Consider the following 18,798-nt stretch of genomic DNA (forward strand, 5'->3'; position numbering starts at 1 on the left):
CCGGCCGCTTCAGTTCGTTTCGTTTTCACCGTCAGTCGCTTGAGAAGGAACAAGATTTGTCGTGTTTTTTTTTTGGTTTTGGAGAATGTTTTCTATTTTTCCAGACAGCTGTCGGTCATATCTTATTTCCATGCTGTGCCTTAAATATGACTGCACACTCGCGTGGTCGTGTACGTGTATGCAACATCCAGAGCTTTGTAGAGCTATTTCGTTTTCATTTTGCACTTACGTACTGTGCTATATACTGAGCAAAATTCTCTCTTAATCCCATTGTGTTTTGTTCGTAAACCTTGTACATGGCAAAAATCATAGTGTTGGGTTAACTCTGAAGGTATCGGGTGTCCAGCTGGACTTTACACATTGAAGAAGATTCACATGTTAATGTACAGGGTAGTTTACACAGCAAGGTTTAATTCGACAGTCTCGGAGTTCGTAAACCTAGGTTTTTACTTTACTTTTTAAAGTTAGCATTGTTTACGTGGTTGGACAAACCATAAATCTATTAGCTAGCCTACTAGGCAAGTAAAACCTTCATGTTTTTGTTGCCCAGAATCAGACTATTTGAAAAAGCAGACGCTAGCATAGTGTAATAACGTATGGCGAGCTACTTAGCTTGTCACGTGACTTAATATACGGATGAAAGGGAACTTTATCCTCATTGAACAAAACGTGTAATGTAGCACATCATGTTTGCACCCTCGACAAAAAGTCGTTAGCCAGCGTGTTTGTGTACGAGACGTGGTATTCCGTCCTTGCTTTTCACGTATAACATTTTCTCTCTTTGTATGTTGAACCACGACGTACCTGTGTGTAGTAAGCAGGAGAGGTATATCCCTCTACTGCATGAATTATTACATTTACATTTAAAAAAAAAATATGTTCGTATGGATTTTTTATTACTTGAATTAGTTCAAGAGTGGAAGGTAGTTGGTAAATCGTTGCCATATGGCAACAATGTGCAACGGTGGAAAATATCATATAGTCAAAAATAACACAAAATATATGAGATTTCGATTCCAATTACTGCATTTTCCAGACTATAAGTTGCAGGGGGGTTTTTTGTTGTTGTTTTTTTTGCCACCGAGTAAGCATGTCAAAGTTATATCTTCTAGAAAGGAATTACAGTTGTAATAATATGCGGATGGATTTACTTACTCAAAATACATAAAAAAAAAAATTTTGATCCAAATATATTTTGGGTGAAGTATCTTTTAAAATCTTTTTCTTTTGAATTCTTAATTCTTTCTGATGAAACATAATATTTCGAACATAAGGTACAATTGCAAAATTGCGACAGTTTTTCTCACTTTGAATGTGAAAAAATATAAATATACTATTAAAGAAGCGCACTGACTTTTTTTTGGGGGGGGGGGGGGGTATGTAGGACTGTTTCAATTCATGAACTCACATACAACAGTTCCGTTATCACCTGTTGTTGTTGTTGTTGTTGTTGTTGTTGTATGGAAACGTTTGCATTTTACCATTAAAAATATATAAACTTGTTTATATGACAAAAAAAATAAACGTTAACTCGGATAGTGTTTCATTTTTTCCCCTTTAATTAGTTTAGCCTAAATATTGAAAAAAAATTAAATTAATAATAATAATAATAATAATAATAATAAATAACATTTTGATAGCCCTCCAAGGATGGCCTTAACCATGCCATGTGACTGCAGAAAAGGGAGTGCAAACAGCACTCCCTGGTCATCTAATATGGCATCTTTTTTATTATGTTGAGGGTCAAGCCCTCTTTGTCCAGTTACTTAGAAAAATAGTAGTTTTGTATTATTGCCCATCAAAAAAAATTGGAGATAAATTCAGTGTTGCCATATGGTAACACCATGCAGTAAAGGGATATGCCGACTTTTGTGCTACACTTTATTTTCCTTGATCTCGTCAGTGTTTTCACATACATGCGTATTCCTGATTCCATAAAGACTGTCTGGTATCCATGCACACTAATTAATCCATCTAGTCGATATGTGTAGTGCAGCAGGAGGTGGAATTTGGGTTACACACCGAGTTACACACACTGTAGTTATAGCATCGAAGTAACGCACCACCGTGAAGCGTGTTGTGTACAAATGAAAACGTTTGTTTTGCTAGTATCTGTACTGGGCAACTACGAATTAAAAAAAAAAAAAACCCAGTCCCAGGCACCTGGGCTCCTGATTTTTCCACCCATGATTAATATTTATAAATCGTACCACTTGGTCCTCACTTGCTGTGCAAATACAAGTTTAAATAACCTTCATTGCCTTCATTACTTCACCTTCTGTTCTACTTTGAGACTGAAAACAAGTCTAAAATCAGCATGTGTCCCAAACACTAGGAATTGATTGTAGAGTTCTTATTAGAATCCATCATGAATATTAAAATGTCATTTGAAACACAACGAAGAGTCACTTTTAGCTATCATGATCAGCTAGCTAATCACATTATGAGCGGTTAAAGAGATATCTACAGAAATGATGAAGCACGTTTAGCTAATCCTTACTGAGGGAAGATGGAAAAGATAAACAAATGTGACCTCGACCTCTATGTTTTTTTAAAATAATATAGCTAATTTGAAACTGTTTGAATATCCGTAAGCAAACTTGCCTTGAGCCACCGTATGAGTGCTGAACAGCGCGAGGATTTGAGCTGTTTCTAGTAAGAACGCTGACTAGACATAAATCCTAGTGTTTGGGACATGGACTGTTTCCACGTCTATCATGTCTGCTGTTTATTTGCTTTGCTAATCTCTAATTACGACATAACGAGTAGGTTATTAGCAGGATCATGTAGCTGATACGGTTTTGTTACTCAGAGAGGAATTGAGTTGCTGGTGAAAGGCTCTATATTTATTTGATCATCTTAGGACGACCTAACGAACTCGACAAACCCTCCATAAGCAGTGGGTTTTATAGCAAGTGTATGTTTATATAAATAAACTATTTTAAATGTACTTCCGTGTGTGTGCTTGTTTGGGGGGGGGGGGTTATTTTCTATTCTTTATTAACTTAATCAATTCTATATGTTGTGCATGATACATGATTTCCAAATTCCAGCTCTTCAGAATGTTTTAATGCGTGAAACATTACGACATTAATTACAATCGTCACAATTACTACAAAAAAAATAAAAATAAGTCATATAAATATATACGAAGTCGTGAATTGATAATAGCAGTCATAAATAGCTGCAAATAAATAATAAAAATGAAACATGAATAATTCAAATTAATTTTTTAATTATTTTACAATTAATTCTAAAATAAAAATTCAATGTAAAAGCTCCACAGTTGCTAAAAACAAATATTAAACATCATCTCAGTGTCACTATATGAATTCAGTTTCAATAGATTTAATAATATGAATAAAAAGATTTACAGTTGCTCATAATAAATACAAAGAAAGTCTATAAAAAGGTTCATAATTACTTGTTTGAAATGTTATTAATAATAAAAAGCAAGCTGGAATTTCTAAACAAAACTAAATTTGTAAACAAGTAAATTTGTTCCTGTGTCATGCAGAAACTCCATTCTTTCATTTCTGCACTTATTCTCGTGCGGGACATTAGAATGATGTTTTTTCATTAGAATATAAACACGGTTTAGGAAAGAACTATGAGCGATCAAGTAATTAAATTCCCCTTTGTCACATTTCTCAGAAATAAAAAGTACGCTTATGTTTTAAGATGAAAAGTGAAGTGTTCTCACTTGTATTCTATATCCATCCATCTTCTATACCACTTATCCTTCCTTCAGGGTCACGGGGGAACCTGGAGCCTATCTCAGGGAGCATCGGGCACAAGGCGGGGTACAACCTGGACAGGGTGCCAATCCATCACAGGGCACAATCACATACACATACTATGGACACGCCAATCAGCCTACCATGCATGTCTTTGGACTGGGGGAGGAAACCCCCGCAGCACGGGGAGAACATGCAAACTCCACACACACAGGGCCACGGTGGGAATCAAACCTCCGACCCTGGAGGTGTGAGGTGAACACGCTAACCACTAAGCCACCGTGCGCATTTGTATTCTATATAATATACATAATGTGTAAGCCTAGTCCATAACCTTTTGGGGGGGTTTTGTTACAGTGGTGACAATCATCAAAGTTATTATATTTAAGGGTCCAAGCACCAAAGTCAACTCAGACCTAATGTGTCCTGTTGATGGAAAGTTAAGGAATAGAAAGCACTACGGCTCCAAAAATATATATTTTTTGAACATTTTCAATAATGTGAATGAAATAAATCCATACTGAGTATGGAACTTCTGGAATTTATTTTACAGTTAAACGGGTTCCTTGGCTACAAAAAGTTTGCTTACAATACACATTGCTTTACAATACAGTAATAACACACCCCTAAGTGTTAATATAATATCCTGATGTGGTGAAAATAAATATCAGTTTGTACAGGATTTTAGAGGAGGGTTTTTTTTTTGAAAATCTGCGGTGCAGTTTGCAGAGAAAACTACTTGAATTGGCGAAATTGCGTTTGTGCAAAATTGTATCGTACGGTCTTTCGCAGTGATGTTTGTTGGTAAACGAGACCTTTTAGCTGTACTCGTGTTCGACGCACGTGAATCGAAGACGGTTTTGACTGAATGCGCATCGTGATGACGTCACGTGACGTGTCTCGGCCCAAACCTGCGGAAAACCTGCCGTAATTTAGAACGATCGCAAGCTCCTCCGAATCTTGCGGAGTTTGCTTGATTTTCGTCGTCGATCGTGGAATCACAAAATCCTGAAAGGACTGAAACGTGAGCAGTATGAACTTTTGTTTACGCTGTTTACATGAGGCAGTTAAAAATTTGACATTATTGTTTACTGCTTCAAAATGAGACGACAGTATTAACATTAGCTTCAGGTTTTTATTATACGATCATATATACACAACAATATACAGTGCTAAGTGCTGCTATTGTTTTTTTTTCTTATTAAATAATAGTCAAGACATTTCATTGTCATCACAATATGACTAGGCTTATATTTAAAGAGGTAGATGAACTATTTATAGATCATGTCAAAGAAATTGTTCCAGGAACCAATAATACACAAATTAAGAGGGGTATATAAGCTACATGAGTGGGTTGGGTTGTGAACAACCTTAGAGCGAAAACTTTTCCACATGCCATCCATTGCTTTTCGGTAGAGGACTACATGTGGCTTCAGTGGTTGAGCAGAACTCGCCAAGCTTCACTAATGATGATGAAGCATGTGAATTGGAACTTTCCACCAGATTTTTCTCTTCTTTAGTTGGTGCTCGAGTCCCACTGGCTGCACGATCTTGCCTGCGCACTTTAGCACGCCTGTTCTGAAACCAAACCTGAAAGAAAACCCATACAACCGACTGAGAAACATTGCATTGCACTTACAAACATTGCAGGTGAATTACTATTTCAGTGAGCATTGACATCATCTTGATCCATACCAGCTCAACGCTTCTAGTGAAATTAAATGTCTTGTGAGGGATATTAGGGGTGAATTTAGTAATGCAATGTACAATGATATCAGTAGTTGCTTTGAAATTTTAATATCATAAAAAGTGATATGTTGCCCAACCTGATATAGAGTCACATATAATAAAATAACATGTTACCTGGATGCGAGCCTCGGCTAGGTCGATCCTGCGGGCGAGCTCCTCGCGCATGCAGATGTCAGGGTACTGAGTCTCAGCAAACACGCGCTCCAGTTGCAGAAGCTGCGTGTGCGTGAAGGTGGTGCGTATGCGTCTGCACTTGGGCCTCCTGCCAACATCTGCAGCATCAGGGAGGTTAGGAAAGAAGGGGTAACATCGAATCAGAGACATGGTGTTTTCTCAAATGTGACACTACCTTTTTTTTAATGATTATTTGAAACAAGGCGTGAAATAAAATGAGTAAAAATAATTTTTGGTCTGAGACCAGGAGGAAAAGTGCAGAGTAGAGGTTTGCCAAAACAATGGGAAGTCAAAAGCACATTGGAACAACTGCGCATACAAACACAAAATACATAAAATACACATAATATACATAATGCATATAATAGCATATAGGCTTTATGAAACAACTACCACAGACTATACATGGGAAGCCCAGGCCTCTCTTAAAATGCCCTCAAAATGAAACAATAGCTATATACATCAACAGACAGATATGCTTCCCTATGTCTTGTTGATGAGAGAGATTATAGGAGAATGACCAGATTGGTTCAAACTGACAGGAAGGCTACAGTAAGTCAAATAACCACTCTTTACAACCGCGGTGAACAGAAAAGCATTTCAGTATGCACAACAAATCAAACACTTAAGTTGAATAAATAATAAACAAAATACAAAAAATAGTACATTTAAAGTGCTGAATGCATATGTTCAGTGTTGAATTAACTCTTGCAGTGATCGTTGTTTATTAACTTTGTGGATAATTTTTAGCAGTTAGGAGATTTTACCTATTACGCAGAGGGAGTTTGATCGATCTCTCGGATCGTCCAGGATGCAAGGATATGGTGGAAGAACAGGAAAAGTGCTGCTCTGGATAAACTTGACCTGAACTCCAAAGGGATGACTGTAAGAACCGAGGTCTGAAGCGAAGCTGGCCGTTCCCATCAGCTGCTGTGGATCACAGGCTGCAGCGTCCAAGCAGGAGAAATCCATCGTAGAGGGAAAGTCACACACTTTCTGCTCCTTTGGTTTAGAGTGGTGCTTTTAAATGTCACCTGCTTTGTGACCCCCCCCCAGCACAGTGTTTGCATGACAAAAAGCTCACAGCAACACCCAGCCTTCTCCATCACTGCGGGAAACCAATCAAAAATGTCTTCTTACTTATTAGTAAGACCCTTTTTTGTTACATCAAGACTCATGGCACTGTCCTTCACTATAATTTAATATTTATATGTATTGTGATTTATTGTGACCTTGAATGGTCGATCAGATTGGCAACTATGGATACTGAAATGAGACTTTTTTATTATTATTATTATTATTATTATTATTATTAGTAGTAGTAGTAGTAGTAGTAGTAGTAGTAGTAGTAGTAGTAGTACCCTGCGATGGATTGGCACCCTGTCCAGGATATACCCCGCCTTGTACCTACTGCTCCCTGGGATAGGCTCCAGGTTCACCGTGACTCTGTAGGATAAGAAGATGTATAGAAGATGGATGAATGGATTATTATTATTATTATTCGTAGTAGTAGTAGTAGTAGTAGTAATAGTAGTGGTATTGGTGTTATTATTATTATTAATAATAATAATATTATCATTAGTAGTATTAGTAGTAGTATTGCTGTTATTATTATTATTATTATTATTAGTAGTAGTAGTAGTAGTAGTAGTAATAGTAGTAGTAGTAGTAGTAGTAGTAGTAATTTAATGACCAACTCAACTACATTTTGCATTTTGCATGTTGAGATATACAGTATTGTGCAAAAGTCTTGGCACATACAAAGAAGTGCTGTGAAGCAATGATGCCTTCAAAAATTATATATAGATATTTCTAAATTAAAATAAGCAAAGCCAATATTTGGTGTGACAGCCTTTTGTTTAAAAAAATGATCAGTAGTCTCAGGTACAATTTGTGCAGTTTTATAAAGAACTTATAAAGTTTTAAGTAAAGCTTATAAAGCTAGTAAGTTTTACTGAGCGTCTTGGAGAATCTGCCACGGTTCTTCTGCAGATTCTGACTGTCATATTTGCCTCTTCTTCTTCTTCTTCTTCTTCTTTGCATAAAAACCCAGCAGCCTTCATTATGTTTTTGTCTAAAAATTGTTGTTGTTTTTTTTGTCATAAAAATGTAATATGTCGCTTTCTTTACTGACATACAAACATTTTTCCTTAACATTTCATTTTGTGATGCAATGGAAATATAAAATGTTTTTGCACTGACTCAATAATGTAGAAGTCATAAAATGAGCATCTATAACAAATCTACAAACAAACAAACAAACAAATAAATAAATAAATAAATAAATAAATAAATAAATAAATAAATAAATAGATAGATAGATAGATAGATAGATAGATAGATAGATAGATAAATAACAGTGTGCCTAATTTGTTTTCCCAGAACTGTATGTACAATGAAATGCTTATGGTGAGTCTTGGGTAAATTGCTGAAGTGTAAAAGACTATACAGTACACACACATAATTATTTGTGTACATAACTATATATTTATTAATGTGACATGCACACATTATATTTCAAGACTACTTCTCGTTTAGTATAAATATATTTATATGTTGTATCTTAATTATTAGCTATGTTTTTTTTTCTATCCATATTTTTTTTATTTCAGCTGTTTGCTATATGTAAGATGAATGATGCTAAACAGTCAATTAAGATGATTGATGATTGACCTCAGAGTGCCTGCATCCGGCCATGTCATCCATCATAACGCTCATATGAGAGGCTCGAGCTGGGCGTTATAAAGCTCACAATAACCACCATTGTGAGGTGTAAAACCGGAGGCTGGAGTCTGGTTTAAAAAGGACATCTGCCTAAATGCTAATTCTGCCCACGGACAATCAGAGGTCATAAAACAACATGAATGGATAAAAAGATAATGTTGTGCCTTTCCATTCAGCTCATAAACTGAGGTTATGATTCATGAAAATAATCTGCAGGCTGGTGATTAATGATGTCTGATTATAAACAATGAATTATACATAAATCTGGTTGGTCTTATTTGTCCCTTTGGAAAATGCTCTACATTGACTGTAAGTACCTACAATATAGAAGCACTATATAAGTAGCTAAATGGTTATAATTGACAATAATGATTTATTCATCTGTATGCTTTGGTTGTATACAGACTCAGAAAAGCTCCATGAATTAAAATCATCTTTTGAGACACCATGTTTATTCCGTTCATATTTAATGCAGCAAGTCTGCATGTACAGCAAATTATGCTATAGATTTTTAGGGGCCATGTTAATTCCGTCAGTGTTTCATCAAACTGTTATGGCTCCCTGAAATCACACATTTCACAGCTCAGCGTCTTTCAGTTAAACAAATCGTCGTATTAATGTGACACATCTCTGCTATTACAATACGCTATAGGTGTAATAAGTTTTAACAAATAGCGATCCGAATGTGGGCTCTTATAATATATAATGAGGGATTCTTTGGCTAAAAGAAAGCAGATGCCTGAACTGACGTCATTACTGCGCGCCATTGTTTTGCCTTGCTGTCGTCATTAAATCGCGCAAGAGGCTACTCATGCTTAGTAGAGGGATGTAAGCGACATATTTTATAAACGATATATACATTTGCTTCATTCGAGCCGCAAATATGCGCGAAACTCCTTTATCAAACTGCGAGAGAGACTTTCTTCTTAAATCTATCGAGGCAAAAAAGGTAAGAAATAAATGAATACAATACAACTTTGCGTGGGTTTTCGCATAGTGACAGTAATTAACGGAATTTTCTCGCTAGCTAACCGGCTTAGCTCTGAACATAAACCTAGTCCCAAATGGCCTCGTGCTCCCTATATAAGCGCACTACATAGGGCATTACATAACAGTTTTCACACTCTGTTTAGTGCCCTAGGTGTTCAACAGGGAGCCGATTGAGATTCTGTTTATAATAGACAAGAGTAATGGTTTTCAGAAAGTTTTGTGATTTTCTAATTTTGTTAAATTGTTTTGTAACTATTATCAAAGTTATGAAAAAATTGTGTACATATATTATTGTACACGTTTAAGTAATATGCCTAATTTTTGAGTAGTTTGTTTGTAAAAAAAAAAAATAAATAAATAAAGAGTTTTTTTAAAAACATTTTTACATTCTATAAATTTTTTATTTGTTTTTGTTTATATTAGAGTGAATGGGGTCCCTGAATATAAAAATGTTGTAAATTGACTTACTTTGTAAATTGTCTTTATGAAGGAAAAAAAAAATATAGAAAAATGCGAATGAATGAAAAAGTCAGTAAAATTTTATTTATTTATTTATTTTGGTCTGGATTTAGCGCTTGGATGGAAGGCAAACCTACGACTACCGCAATATAAAAATCACATTTGGGACAGACTACGGCTGCTGTACGGTCTGTCTGGGGAAAACGAGGTGATGTACTGCGGCAGACATTTGCTTGTGAACTATATACAACAACCAAGTAGCTACAGTCCGTTTATATCTCTGTATATGGTGTACAAAGAGCTTTGATGCATGTACAGTTGAGGTCATAAGTTTACATGTCTTGCAGAATCTGTAAAATGTTAATCATTTTTTTAAATACTAAGTGCAATCATAAAAATAGCATTTTTTTTTTCCTTAGTACTGCCCTGAATAAGCTATTTGACATAACACTTTAACATACTGTATAGTCCACAAGATGCAATAATAACTGAATTTGCACATGAACCAGTTCAAAAGTTTACATACATACGCTTGATTCTTAGTGTGTCTGTTCTTCAGAAAAATCCACCAGGTTTTGCATCTTCTGCATATTTGACCCCCTTCAGTACTAAATGGGGGGGGATAAGATCTTTAAACAAAATAAAAATTTACATTTTATTACAAAATAAAAATTTGAAAAGACGGATCTGGATATCATAAAGCCGCTGTTGGAAAGGGCTCAAACATGCAGAAGATGCTGGAAAAGTAAAGAAAGTGCAGGACCTGGAGGATTTTTCTGAAGAACAGCGGGCAGTTTAACTGCTCAGGACAATCAAGGGACTCATGAACAACTCTCACAAAACATAAACACAGTCGTTGATCATCCAGGTAACGACACACAGGATTAAGAATCGAGCGTATGTAAATATCTGAACTGGTTCATTTGTGTAAATTCAGCTATTATTGTGTCTTGTGGACTATACAGTATGTAAACATCTATTATGTGAACTCGCTTTTTCAGAACAGAGCTAAATAATAATAAAAAAAACCCTAAATTCATACATTTTTATGATTGCTCTTTATTTGGCATATAAACTTATGACTTCATCTGTATTTTTGTGTGTATTTGTGTGTGTGTCTCCCCTCAGAGTGTTGGCTCAGGTGTCATGTGAGTTGGTCCCTCCAAAAGATGCACGTCCCACCGAGGGCCTCATGTTTTTTAACTTGGAGCTTTCTCCAATGGCGTCGCCCGGCTTTCAGTCCAACAGGTACGTCACTTCAGCATGAAAATGACTACGCGCGCATGCTCGTAAATGTATCCTAAACTGCGTGCGTTCTTGTAGAAATGTCGTAGAGTTGATTATAAGTATATGATCATTATAAGTTGCTTTTCAGTTGAATTTGGGGAAATCCCTTGAGTAATAGTTGTGTTGAACTATTTCAGTTGCTTTTGTTTGATTTGTTCGTTGCAAACAGCCGAAAGTCTGTACATTTTGACAATAAACCTGATTTGCAATGGGGGTTGAATCATTTCGATTGCAACTGCATGTTTGGCGCTCACCATTGTGTCGTCTCTTGTAGGCAGTCGGAGTTGTTAGTGACACTGAACAGGCAGCTGGAGAGATGTCTCAGGAACTCCAGATGCATCGACACGGAGTCTCTGTGCGTCATCTCAGGAGAAAAGGTGACGCGTGCAGTGATTTTATTTCGGTCAGGGCCGTCTTCACGTATTTCACATTGACACTACGGTGTATCATGACACGTTGAACCCTGTCGAAAGCGTGGTCCCGATCGGTCGACGTTGGTTAACCGCGATCGTCATGTTCTCGATTCGATCGGCAGGTGTGGCAGATTCGAGTGGACGTTCACGTTCTGAACCACGACGGGAATTTGATGGACGCAGCGAGCGTTGCGGCCATATCGGCCCTGAGTCACTTCAAAAGGCCAGAGGTCGCCATCCAGGGCCGAGACGTCACTGTGGTGAGTGTGAACGTATTCTAGTTTTATAATAAATTGTCGAATCGGTTGTATATATTTAGCCAGTCAGGACTGGAGTATTTTATAACGCTTCATAATACCATAAAGTCATCGGAGAAGCTTCTTCAGTATCTGCTGAACTTTCTCAGCATTTCAATACTGTGTAATAAACGCCTGCGATGTCTGAGAGAAGTAGCGACATGTCAAGATGAGTCTTACTGCTGTTACACCGGATGACTGAGATGTTGTTTGTGTGTTTAGTTCAGTCCGGAAGAGCGGGATCCAGTTCCGCTGAGCGTTTACCACATGCCCATTTGTGTGAGCTTCGCGTTCTTCCAGCAGGGGTAAAAAAAAAAAGATTTCTGTGTTTTTGGTCACGATAAATTGTAGCTTTGTATTTTTCTTCCTAATGTTTTCATCACACGTAAGAATTTATAGACATTTTAGTCCGTATCGCGTAGATGTGCAGATGGTTAAACATGTCCTCGTCCTCGTCCTCGCTGTTTTGTCCTGCAGCACGTATCTGCTGGTGGATCCGTGTGAGAAAGAGGAGCAGGTCATGGACGGTCTGTTGGTCATAGCCATGAACAAACACAGAGAGATCTGCTTCATTCAGTCCAGCGGAGGCATCATGCTACTCAAAGACCAGGTAGAGGAGGGGTGTGTGTGTGTGTGTGTGGAGTGTGAGTGTGAGAGAGCGAGAGAGGGACAGATGGACAGACAGGGAGAGAGGGAGGGAATATTGACTGACAGAGAGAAAGGGAGAGAGAAAGATGGATGGACAGAGGGAGAGAGAGGGAGGGTGGGAGAACTGACTGACAGGGAGAGGGAGGGACAGAAAACTGACTGACAGAGAGGGGGGGGGGACTGACTGACAGAGAGGGGGGGGGGACTGACTGACAGAGAGAGGGGGGGAAACTGACTGACTGACAGAGAGAGGGAGGGAGGGAGGGACGGATGGATGGATGGATGGATAGATGGATGGACGGACAGACAGACCGAGAGAGAGAGAGACAGACTGATTGAGAAAGAGGAATGGATGGAGGGAGAGAGGGACAAATGTTTGAGACTATTAACTTAATATATGGTTTTGATACCTAGTTTAGGCTTTGAAATTGTGTGTGTGTGTGTGTGTGTGTGTGTGTGTGTGTGTGTGTGTGTGTGTGTGTAGGTTCTGAGGTGCAGCAAAATAGCCAGTGTGAAAGTGTCAGAAATCACTGAGCTCATCTCTAAAGCCTTGGAAAATGACAAACGAGTCAGGTAAAGTAAAGGTGTGTGTGTGTGTGTGAGTGAGAGGCTGTTATAACCTGCTATTTGAGTACAGGAATCCACCACCTCCTATAATCGCTGTTTGCGAGAACTGACAATGTGTCATTTTCAATTTGCCTTTTGTTCAACTTGTTGTTCGACACCATTCTGTGACAAGCTGTGATTTATTTTCCTCGCTTCAAGAGAGAGGAAAAAAACGAGAGTCTGGCGAGAGGACTTCTGTTTATAGCCGGTAGCGATCGGAGGTGTCATTCTTTAATTGAACAAAATTGTAATTGTTGGAAATCGCAGGGTGGTATATGAGCAATAAAACCCTTTCTGCCACCGTTGTTGATGATTTTCCAACAACAGCATGCCCCAAACTGTTCCATTTCTCATATCTTAATTAATAATAAGTCAATAAATAAATATTAAGCCGACAGTCACCTGCACGATTTTCCCACTTGCATTTGTACTGAACTAAACTAAACTAAGCCCTGCTTGTTGAACGCATTGAAAGTTAAAGATTCGAATCCTAATTTTCGTTCTCTTTTTAACCAATAGGAAAGAAGGCGGGAAGTTCGGCTTCGCGGAGTCCGTAGCTAAGGAGCGAATCACGGTCCTGACGAGAGAGGAAGCTCCGCTGGAGATGACGGACGTCCAGGCGACGGCTGATGAAATCATCAGCAAAGCGGACGCTCCTCCTGAAGTGTATCTTTATCAGATTTATAGACTGAATCAGAGAATATTCTTTTGGGTTATTTAAAAACAAAAAACAAAAAAAACAACGAATAGCAAAGACGGAAGCAGTTTATCTTATCGTTTGATTGACTGAAACGGTGTCTAGTCTCCTTGACACTTTGATCAGTGTGCCCTCCCCTGTCATTGTTGCCACGGGAACTGGGCAAGTGGGGGAGGGGCTACAGAGCACTTGGGGTTTGGAAGACGATGACGACGAGGAAGAGGAAATGTCTGATCTAACTGAGCGAGAGAAGAAGAAAGGTACTGTGTCTGTTATAAGGTACATCTGTTATAAGCTAATCAAACTAGCAGAGTGATGGACGATCCATATTAGGGATGCAGCGATACAGATACAGGTATCATAGCAACTTTCATAAAACTGTGCTGATCCCACCATTCGATACCATGCGATACTGTACGATTTAAGCCCAGTATATGTTGCCTTGCTAATGAACAGACGACAGGAATTGACCATGATTGCTTGATTAGGGGTCAAAGCAAAAGCATTCTGAAAACTTAGAATCCAGCTAACCTGATAAAACATCTTATAACATTTTAAGCAGCATCCTTAATAAAGTGTACGAGGAAGGCCGACCTAAGCGTGCAAAGCAGTGTTCGTGAGTATGGTCGTTAAAAATGAGTGAAAGAAACGTATTCGCACGTGTAGGGAAGTGAAATTAGCATGCAGAGAGCACTTGTACACAGATCGGCCATAACATTAAAACCACCTGCCTAATATTACGTAGGTTCCTCTTGTGCCACCAAAACAACTCTGCCCTGTCGAGACTCCACAAGACCTCTGAAGGTGTGCTGTGGTATCTGGCACCAAGACGTTAGCAGCAGATCTTTTAAGTCCTGTAATTTACGAGGTCGGGCCTCAATGGATCGGACTTGTTTGTCCAGAACATCTTACAGACGTTCTTTGAGATCTGGGAATTCGGAGGCCACCTTGAACTCTTTGTCATGTTCCTCAAACCGTTCCTGAACAAATTTTTTGGAGTGTAACAGGCGCATTATCCTGCTGAAAGAGACCACTGCCATTAGGGAATACCGTTGACATGAAGGGGTGTACTTGGTCTGTAACAATGTTTAGGTAGGTGGTACGTGTCAAAGTAACATCCACATGAATGCCAGGACTCAAGGTTTCCCAGCAGAACATTACCCAGAGCATCACACTTCCATCGCTGGCTCGCCTTCTTCCCATAGTACATCCTGGTGACCTCTCTTCCTCTAGTAACCGACACACACACACACACACACACACACACACACACACACACACACACACGGCCTCCACATGATGTAAAAGAAAACGTGATTCATCGGACCAGGCCAACTTCTTCCATTGCTTCCATGGTCCAGTTCTGATGCTCACGTGCCCATTGTAGAGGCTTTTGGAGATGGACAGGGGGCAGCATGGGCACTCTGACCATTCTGCAGCTCCACACACAGCAAACTGTGATGCACTGTGTGTTCTGACTCCTTTCTGTCAGAGCCAGCATTAACTTTTTCACCAATTTGTGCTACAGTAGCTCTTCTGTGGGATCCGACCAGGTGTTCCCTCTCTAGCCTTCTCTCTCCACATCAATGAGCCTTGAGCGCCCATGACCTGGTTCTGTCGCTGGTTCACCAGTTGTCCTTCCTTGGACCACTTTTGGTAGGTACTAATCAGTGCATGTTGGGAACACCCCACAAGACCTGCTGTTTCGGAGATGCTCTGACCCAGTCGTCTAACCAGCACAATTTGGCCCTTGCCAAAGTCGCTCAAGTCATTACACTTGCCCACTTTTCCTGCTTCCAACACATCAACCTAATATATCCCACCCCTTGGCAGGTATCACTGTAACGAGATAATCAATGCTACTCACTTCACCTGTCAGTGGTTTTAATGTTATGTCTATATATGATTGGTGTATGTGCACGTGTCCTTTCTTGTGCACTCGTTTGACTTCTTTTGATATCGGTATTATTTTGATCTTGACAAATACCAAAATACACGTACTTGTACTCTGTGTGGAAACAATGGTGTTGAATGAATGCCCAGTCTTTTATTTTATTTCAGTATTGCTATTCTGTATACCTTAGTGTTTGTTTTGTCTTGCAGATGAAGTGATGGTCATCTCAGACAGTGAAGAAGAAGAAGTTGTGATTTTGAATCAAGCAGGCCAGTAAGTATACAGTTTGCCTTCAGTTCAGTAGGATATGTCCGTCTGTTAAAACCTCCACCCTGAAACACATTAAATGGGATTCTGGTACGAACGCTGCATTCAAATTTTCACCGGAAGTGGGAAACTCTGTTGTCAAACTCTGCGATATCGACCTACAAAGTGAACTGTGTTTCAGTGTTATATATTTAACCAACTAATGTACAATTTAATCCTCATCCACAATAATATAAAGTAGTGAAGTGATCTTTTATTTACTGTTTATGGTATGAGTGGCCATGTTGACATTCCAATTCAAAGGGGGTGTTTTCTTTAGTTATACCTAGTTGGAGGTCAGAAATTCTGAGCGAAATTCAGGGTGGATATATATATAATTTTTCAAGTGCTCATTTTAAGTGTAAACTAATGAATTTATTTTCTTTCACACAAAATCCAGAAGCAAATGCTCGTAAGCCTGAAGAGGAAAACTGAAAGAAAGAAGCCCGTTCCCCGTGTTTGTAACCTCTTATACTCCAACTCAGTGTTTCCAGCCTCTCAAGAATAACAAGAAGCTGGCTTTCTCTTCAGTATCTTCTAGACTGATCAAATTGATCATTTCTTGTGTATCAAAACATTAAGAGTTAAATAAATGTTTCCATTTTTTTTAATTAAAACTGTTTGATTCACTGTATGTGGGATGGTTTTGCTTTGGGGAACACAAACATAATACACTGGAAATGTATCTGAATATTGTCAATAACAAATGTTAGAGCAATAATAATAACAATAATAATAAAATATATTTAATTATTAAATATGCCACGTGCCCAGACACGGTGAGCCGAACTTTCGCAGATGCACTACGATTGTTGCATAAGCAATGACAGGAAAGCAGAGCCATAACCATGGGCAAAGGGATTCAAGACTTTTAGTTTCCACACATTTGCCAGTCTGTTATGGGAGAATGTTTTTGAATATCAGAGTTCCTTTGATAACATATGTTTAGACAGGTCTCATGATGGTGTATGCCAAATCTGGTGATGATTGGACATAATTTGTAGGAGGGGTAGTGGGGGGGAAACAACAAAGTTTTTGAAAATATCCATGATGGTCAACCGTAAGTACACTTGGATTTCAGATGTTGGGGTGTGTGCACTTCAGCATACTCCAGGGAATTATAGGAAAAATGACCTGGGAATTTCACAAAGTTCTTCAAATGGTTTAAGAGGAACAAATGAAAGTTGTTACATTTCTTGACCACAAGGTGGCACAGTCACGAAACGTCTTGGGTTAGTGCAGGACATGGTCCTGAAGATACTCATCAAGTTTAATGTAGATGCATTGCTGAGATACACCTTCAGATCCTGTTTTTTTTTTTTTTTCTTACAGGAGAACGGTTTTGAATATCAAGGTTCCTTTGATAGGTTTGTTCAGACAGGTCTCAATATGATGTGAGCCAAATTTGGTGCAGATTGGGAAAAATTTGGAGGAGGGGTAATGCAGGAGGGGTTAGATGTAAGCATTTTTAGCATGTTATTGTAAATTTTGCCCAGTAGGTGGCAGTGTCATGAAATTTGTTACATAGCCTCAAATCAGATTGGACAAAATTTGTAGGAGGAATAATGAAAAAAAAATCCAAGATGGGGGGAATTCTAATGAGGCTGTACCTTCACTCTTCCATTGTAGAAAAGTGAAGCCGCCAGTGTCCCAATATGACGCTGACATCTTGGAGCCCGAGTCTGCGCAGTAATGAGCGTGAAGTGGAGCTGCGGTATCAAGGTCCCGCCCACACTCCCGCAGAATCAATCGCAAGCACACGCCCCCTGAACTTTTCCGACTCATTATGTCAGTGTGAAATAAACAGTTATGGAAATGTAGAAATTAAGATTAAAGCTCAAATCTCCTCCCGAAGATCCTGAAAAAAGTACATCGGTGCGTCAGTGACTACTTTGCTCAGACAAGCTGTCAATCATGACGTCACACCTCCCAGATAACAAAATTTCTGTGGCCCAGATCTGGCCCCCATACCGTGTGGAATGATGGCACTTGGGCGGTCTGCTCCTGTTTGCCAGATTTGGGCCACAAGCAAGCCATAGCAATGCTGCATGTGCAACATTTTTGCCAAAGGTGGCCCACATTTGTTTTGTGATGTTTGGACTCTATTCACTATTTACCACATGGGCCACTTTAGGGTCACCTGCAGATTACACATTGCCTTGAGCACCTCATCATTGCCTAAAAAGGCCCACTTGGGAGTTGGGATATTTGCTATTTCACATGTGGACCACTTCAGGCTCGTATCCATTTTGTCCGGGCCAGAAGAAGGCCAGCAGTGCAGCATCACTGCCTGAAGTGGCCCAGATCCGGATGTTATCTGGGCCCTGTTTTTATAGCATCAAATAACTCACTAAAATCAAACTTATTTAACAAAACAAACACTTGAACTTGCATCAGCGTGATAAAAACGACTTAAAATGACAGAAACCGTCTTTGGAAAAAAAAATTTGAAGTGTAATTTGATGTTTAGTTTGTCTCATGTCCCAGTAGGTTACATGGAGAGGATGGGGTTTATGACCTAGGCCCAAATTTGACCCAATGGTGGCGCTAGAGCGTTGGCAGCACTCGGCCCAAATTTGTTCAGAATGTTCTTTAGGTCCTCTCTGTAAAAGTGCTACTTAGGACGAAAGAAAGTTTATTATAATTTTTTTTTTTTTTTAAGAATAATAATAATAAGTTTCTTGGCCCGTACGGGGATCGAACCCGCGACCTTGGCGTTATTAGCACCACGCTCTAACCAACTGAGCTAACCGGCCAGTCGTTTACGCGCTCATTATATCAGTATATAAAAACAGAGACCTAAAAATACGCACATACG

At 38.9% G+C, this 18,798-nt stretch overlaps 1 protein-coding gene and 1 non-coding gene across 2 annotated transcripts; one reads left to right on the forward strand and one right to left on the reverse strand.

Moving 5' to 3' along the window:
* Positions 1–9,162: 9,162 nt before the first annotated feature.
* On the forward strand, positions 9,163–16,614 carry exosc9 (exosome component 9). The gene is made up of 12 exons (XM_017460808.3): positions 9,163–9,333; positions 9,947–10,041; positions 10,962–11,081; positions 11,395–11,497; positions 11,656–11,793; positions 12,052–12,134; positions 12,307–12,439; positions 12,962–13,050; positions 13,603–13,749; positions 13,907–14,040; positions 15,884–15,947; positions 16,381–16,614. Exons 1-12 carry the CDS (start codon positions 9,268–9,270, stop codon positions 16,394–16,396), a joined length of 1,188 nt encoding a protein of 395 aa, XP_017316297.1. The 5' UTR covers positions 9,163–9,267; the 3' UTR covers positions 16,397–16,614.
* A 2,048-nt stretch (positions 16,615–18,662) lies between these two features.
* On the reverse strand, positions 18,663–18,736 carry trnai-aau (transfer RNA isoleucine (anticodon AAU)). Its single transcript has one exon. It is a non-coding gene; the product is annotated as a tRNA-Ile (tRNA).
* Between the last annotated feature and the right edge of the window lie 62 nt (positions 18,737–18,798).

The sequence above is a fragment of the Ictalurus punctatus genome, chromosome 29 (genome assembly GCF_001660625.3).
Source record: "Ictalurus punctatus breed USDA103 chromosome 29, Coco_2.0, whole genome shotgun sequence".
Classification (NCBI taxonomy): Eukaryota; Metazoa; Chordata; class Actinopteri; order Siluriformes; family Ictaluridae; genus Ictalurus; species Ictalurus punctatus.

What these genes read in the sequence shown, in the direction of transcription:
- exosc9 (XM_017460808.3), top strand. Translation starts at nt 9,268, where the DNA reads ATGCGCGAAACTCCTTTATCAAACTGCGAGAGAGACTTTCTTCTTAAA. An exon ending in TTCGCGTTCTTCCAGCAGGG is followed by an intron (nt 12,135 to 12,306) that starts GTAAAAAAAAAA and finishes TTTGTCCTGCAG; the next exon opens with CACGTATCTGCTGGTGGATC. An exon ending in TGAGCGAGAGAAGAAGAAAG is followed by an intron (nt 14,041 to 15,883) that starts GTACTGTGTCTG and finishes TTTGTCTTGCAG; the next exon opens with ATGAAGTGATGGTCATCTCA.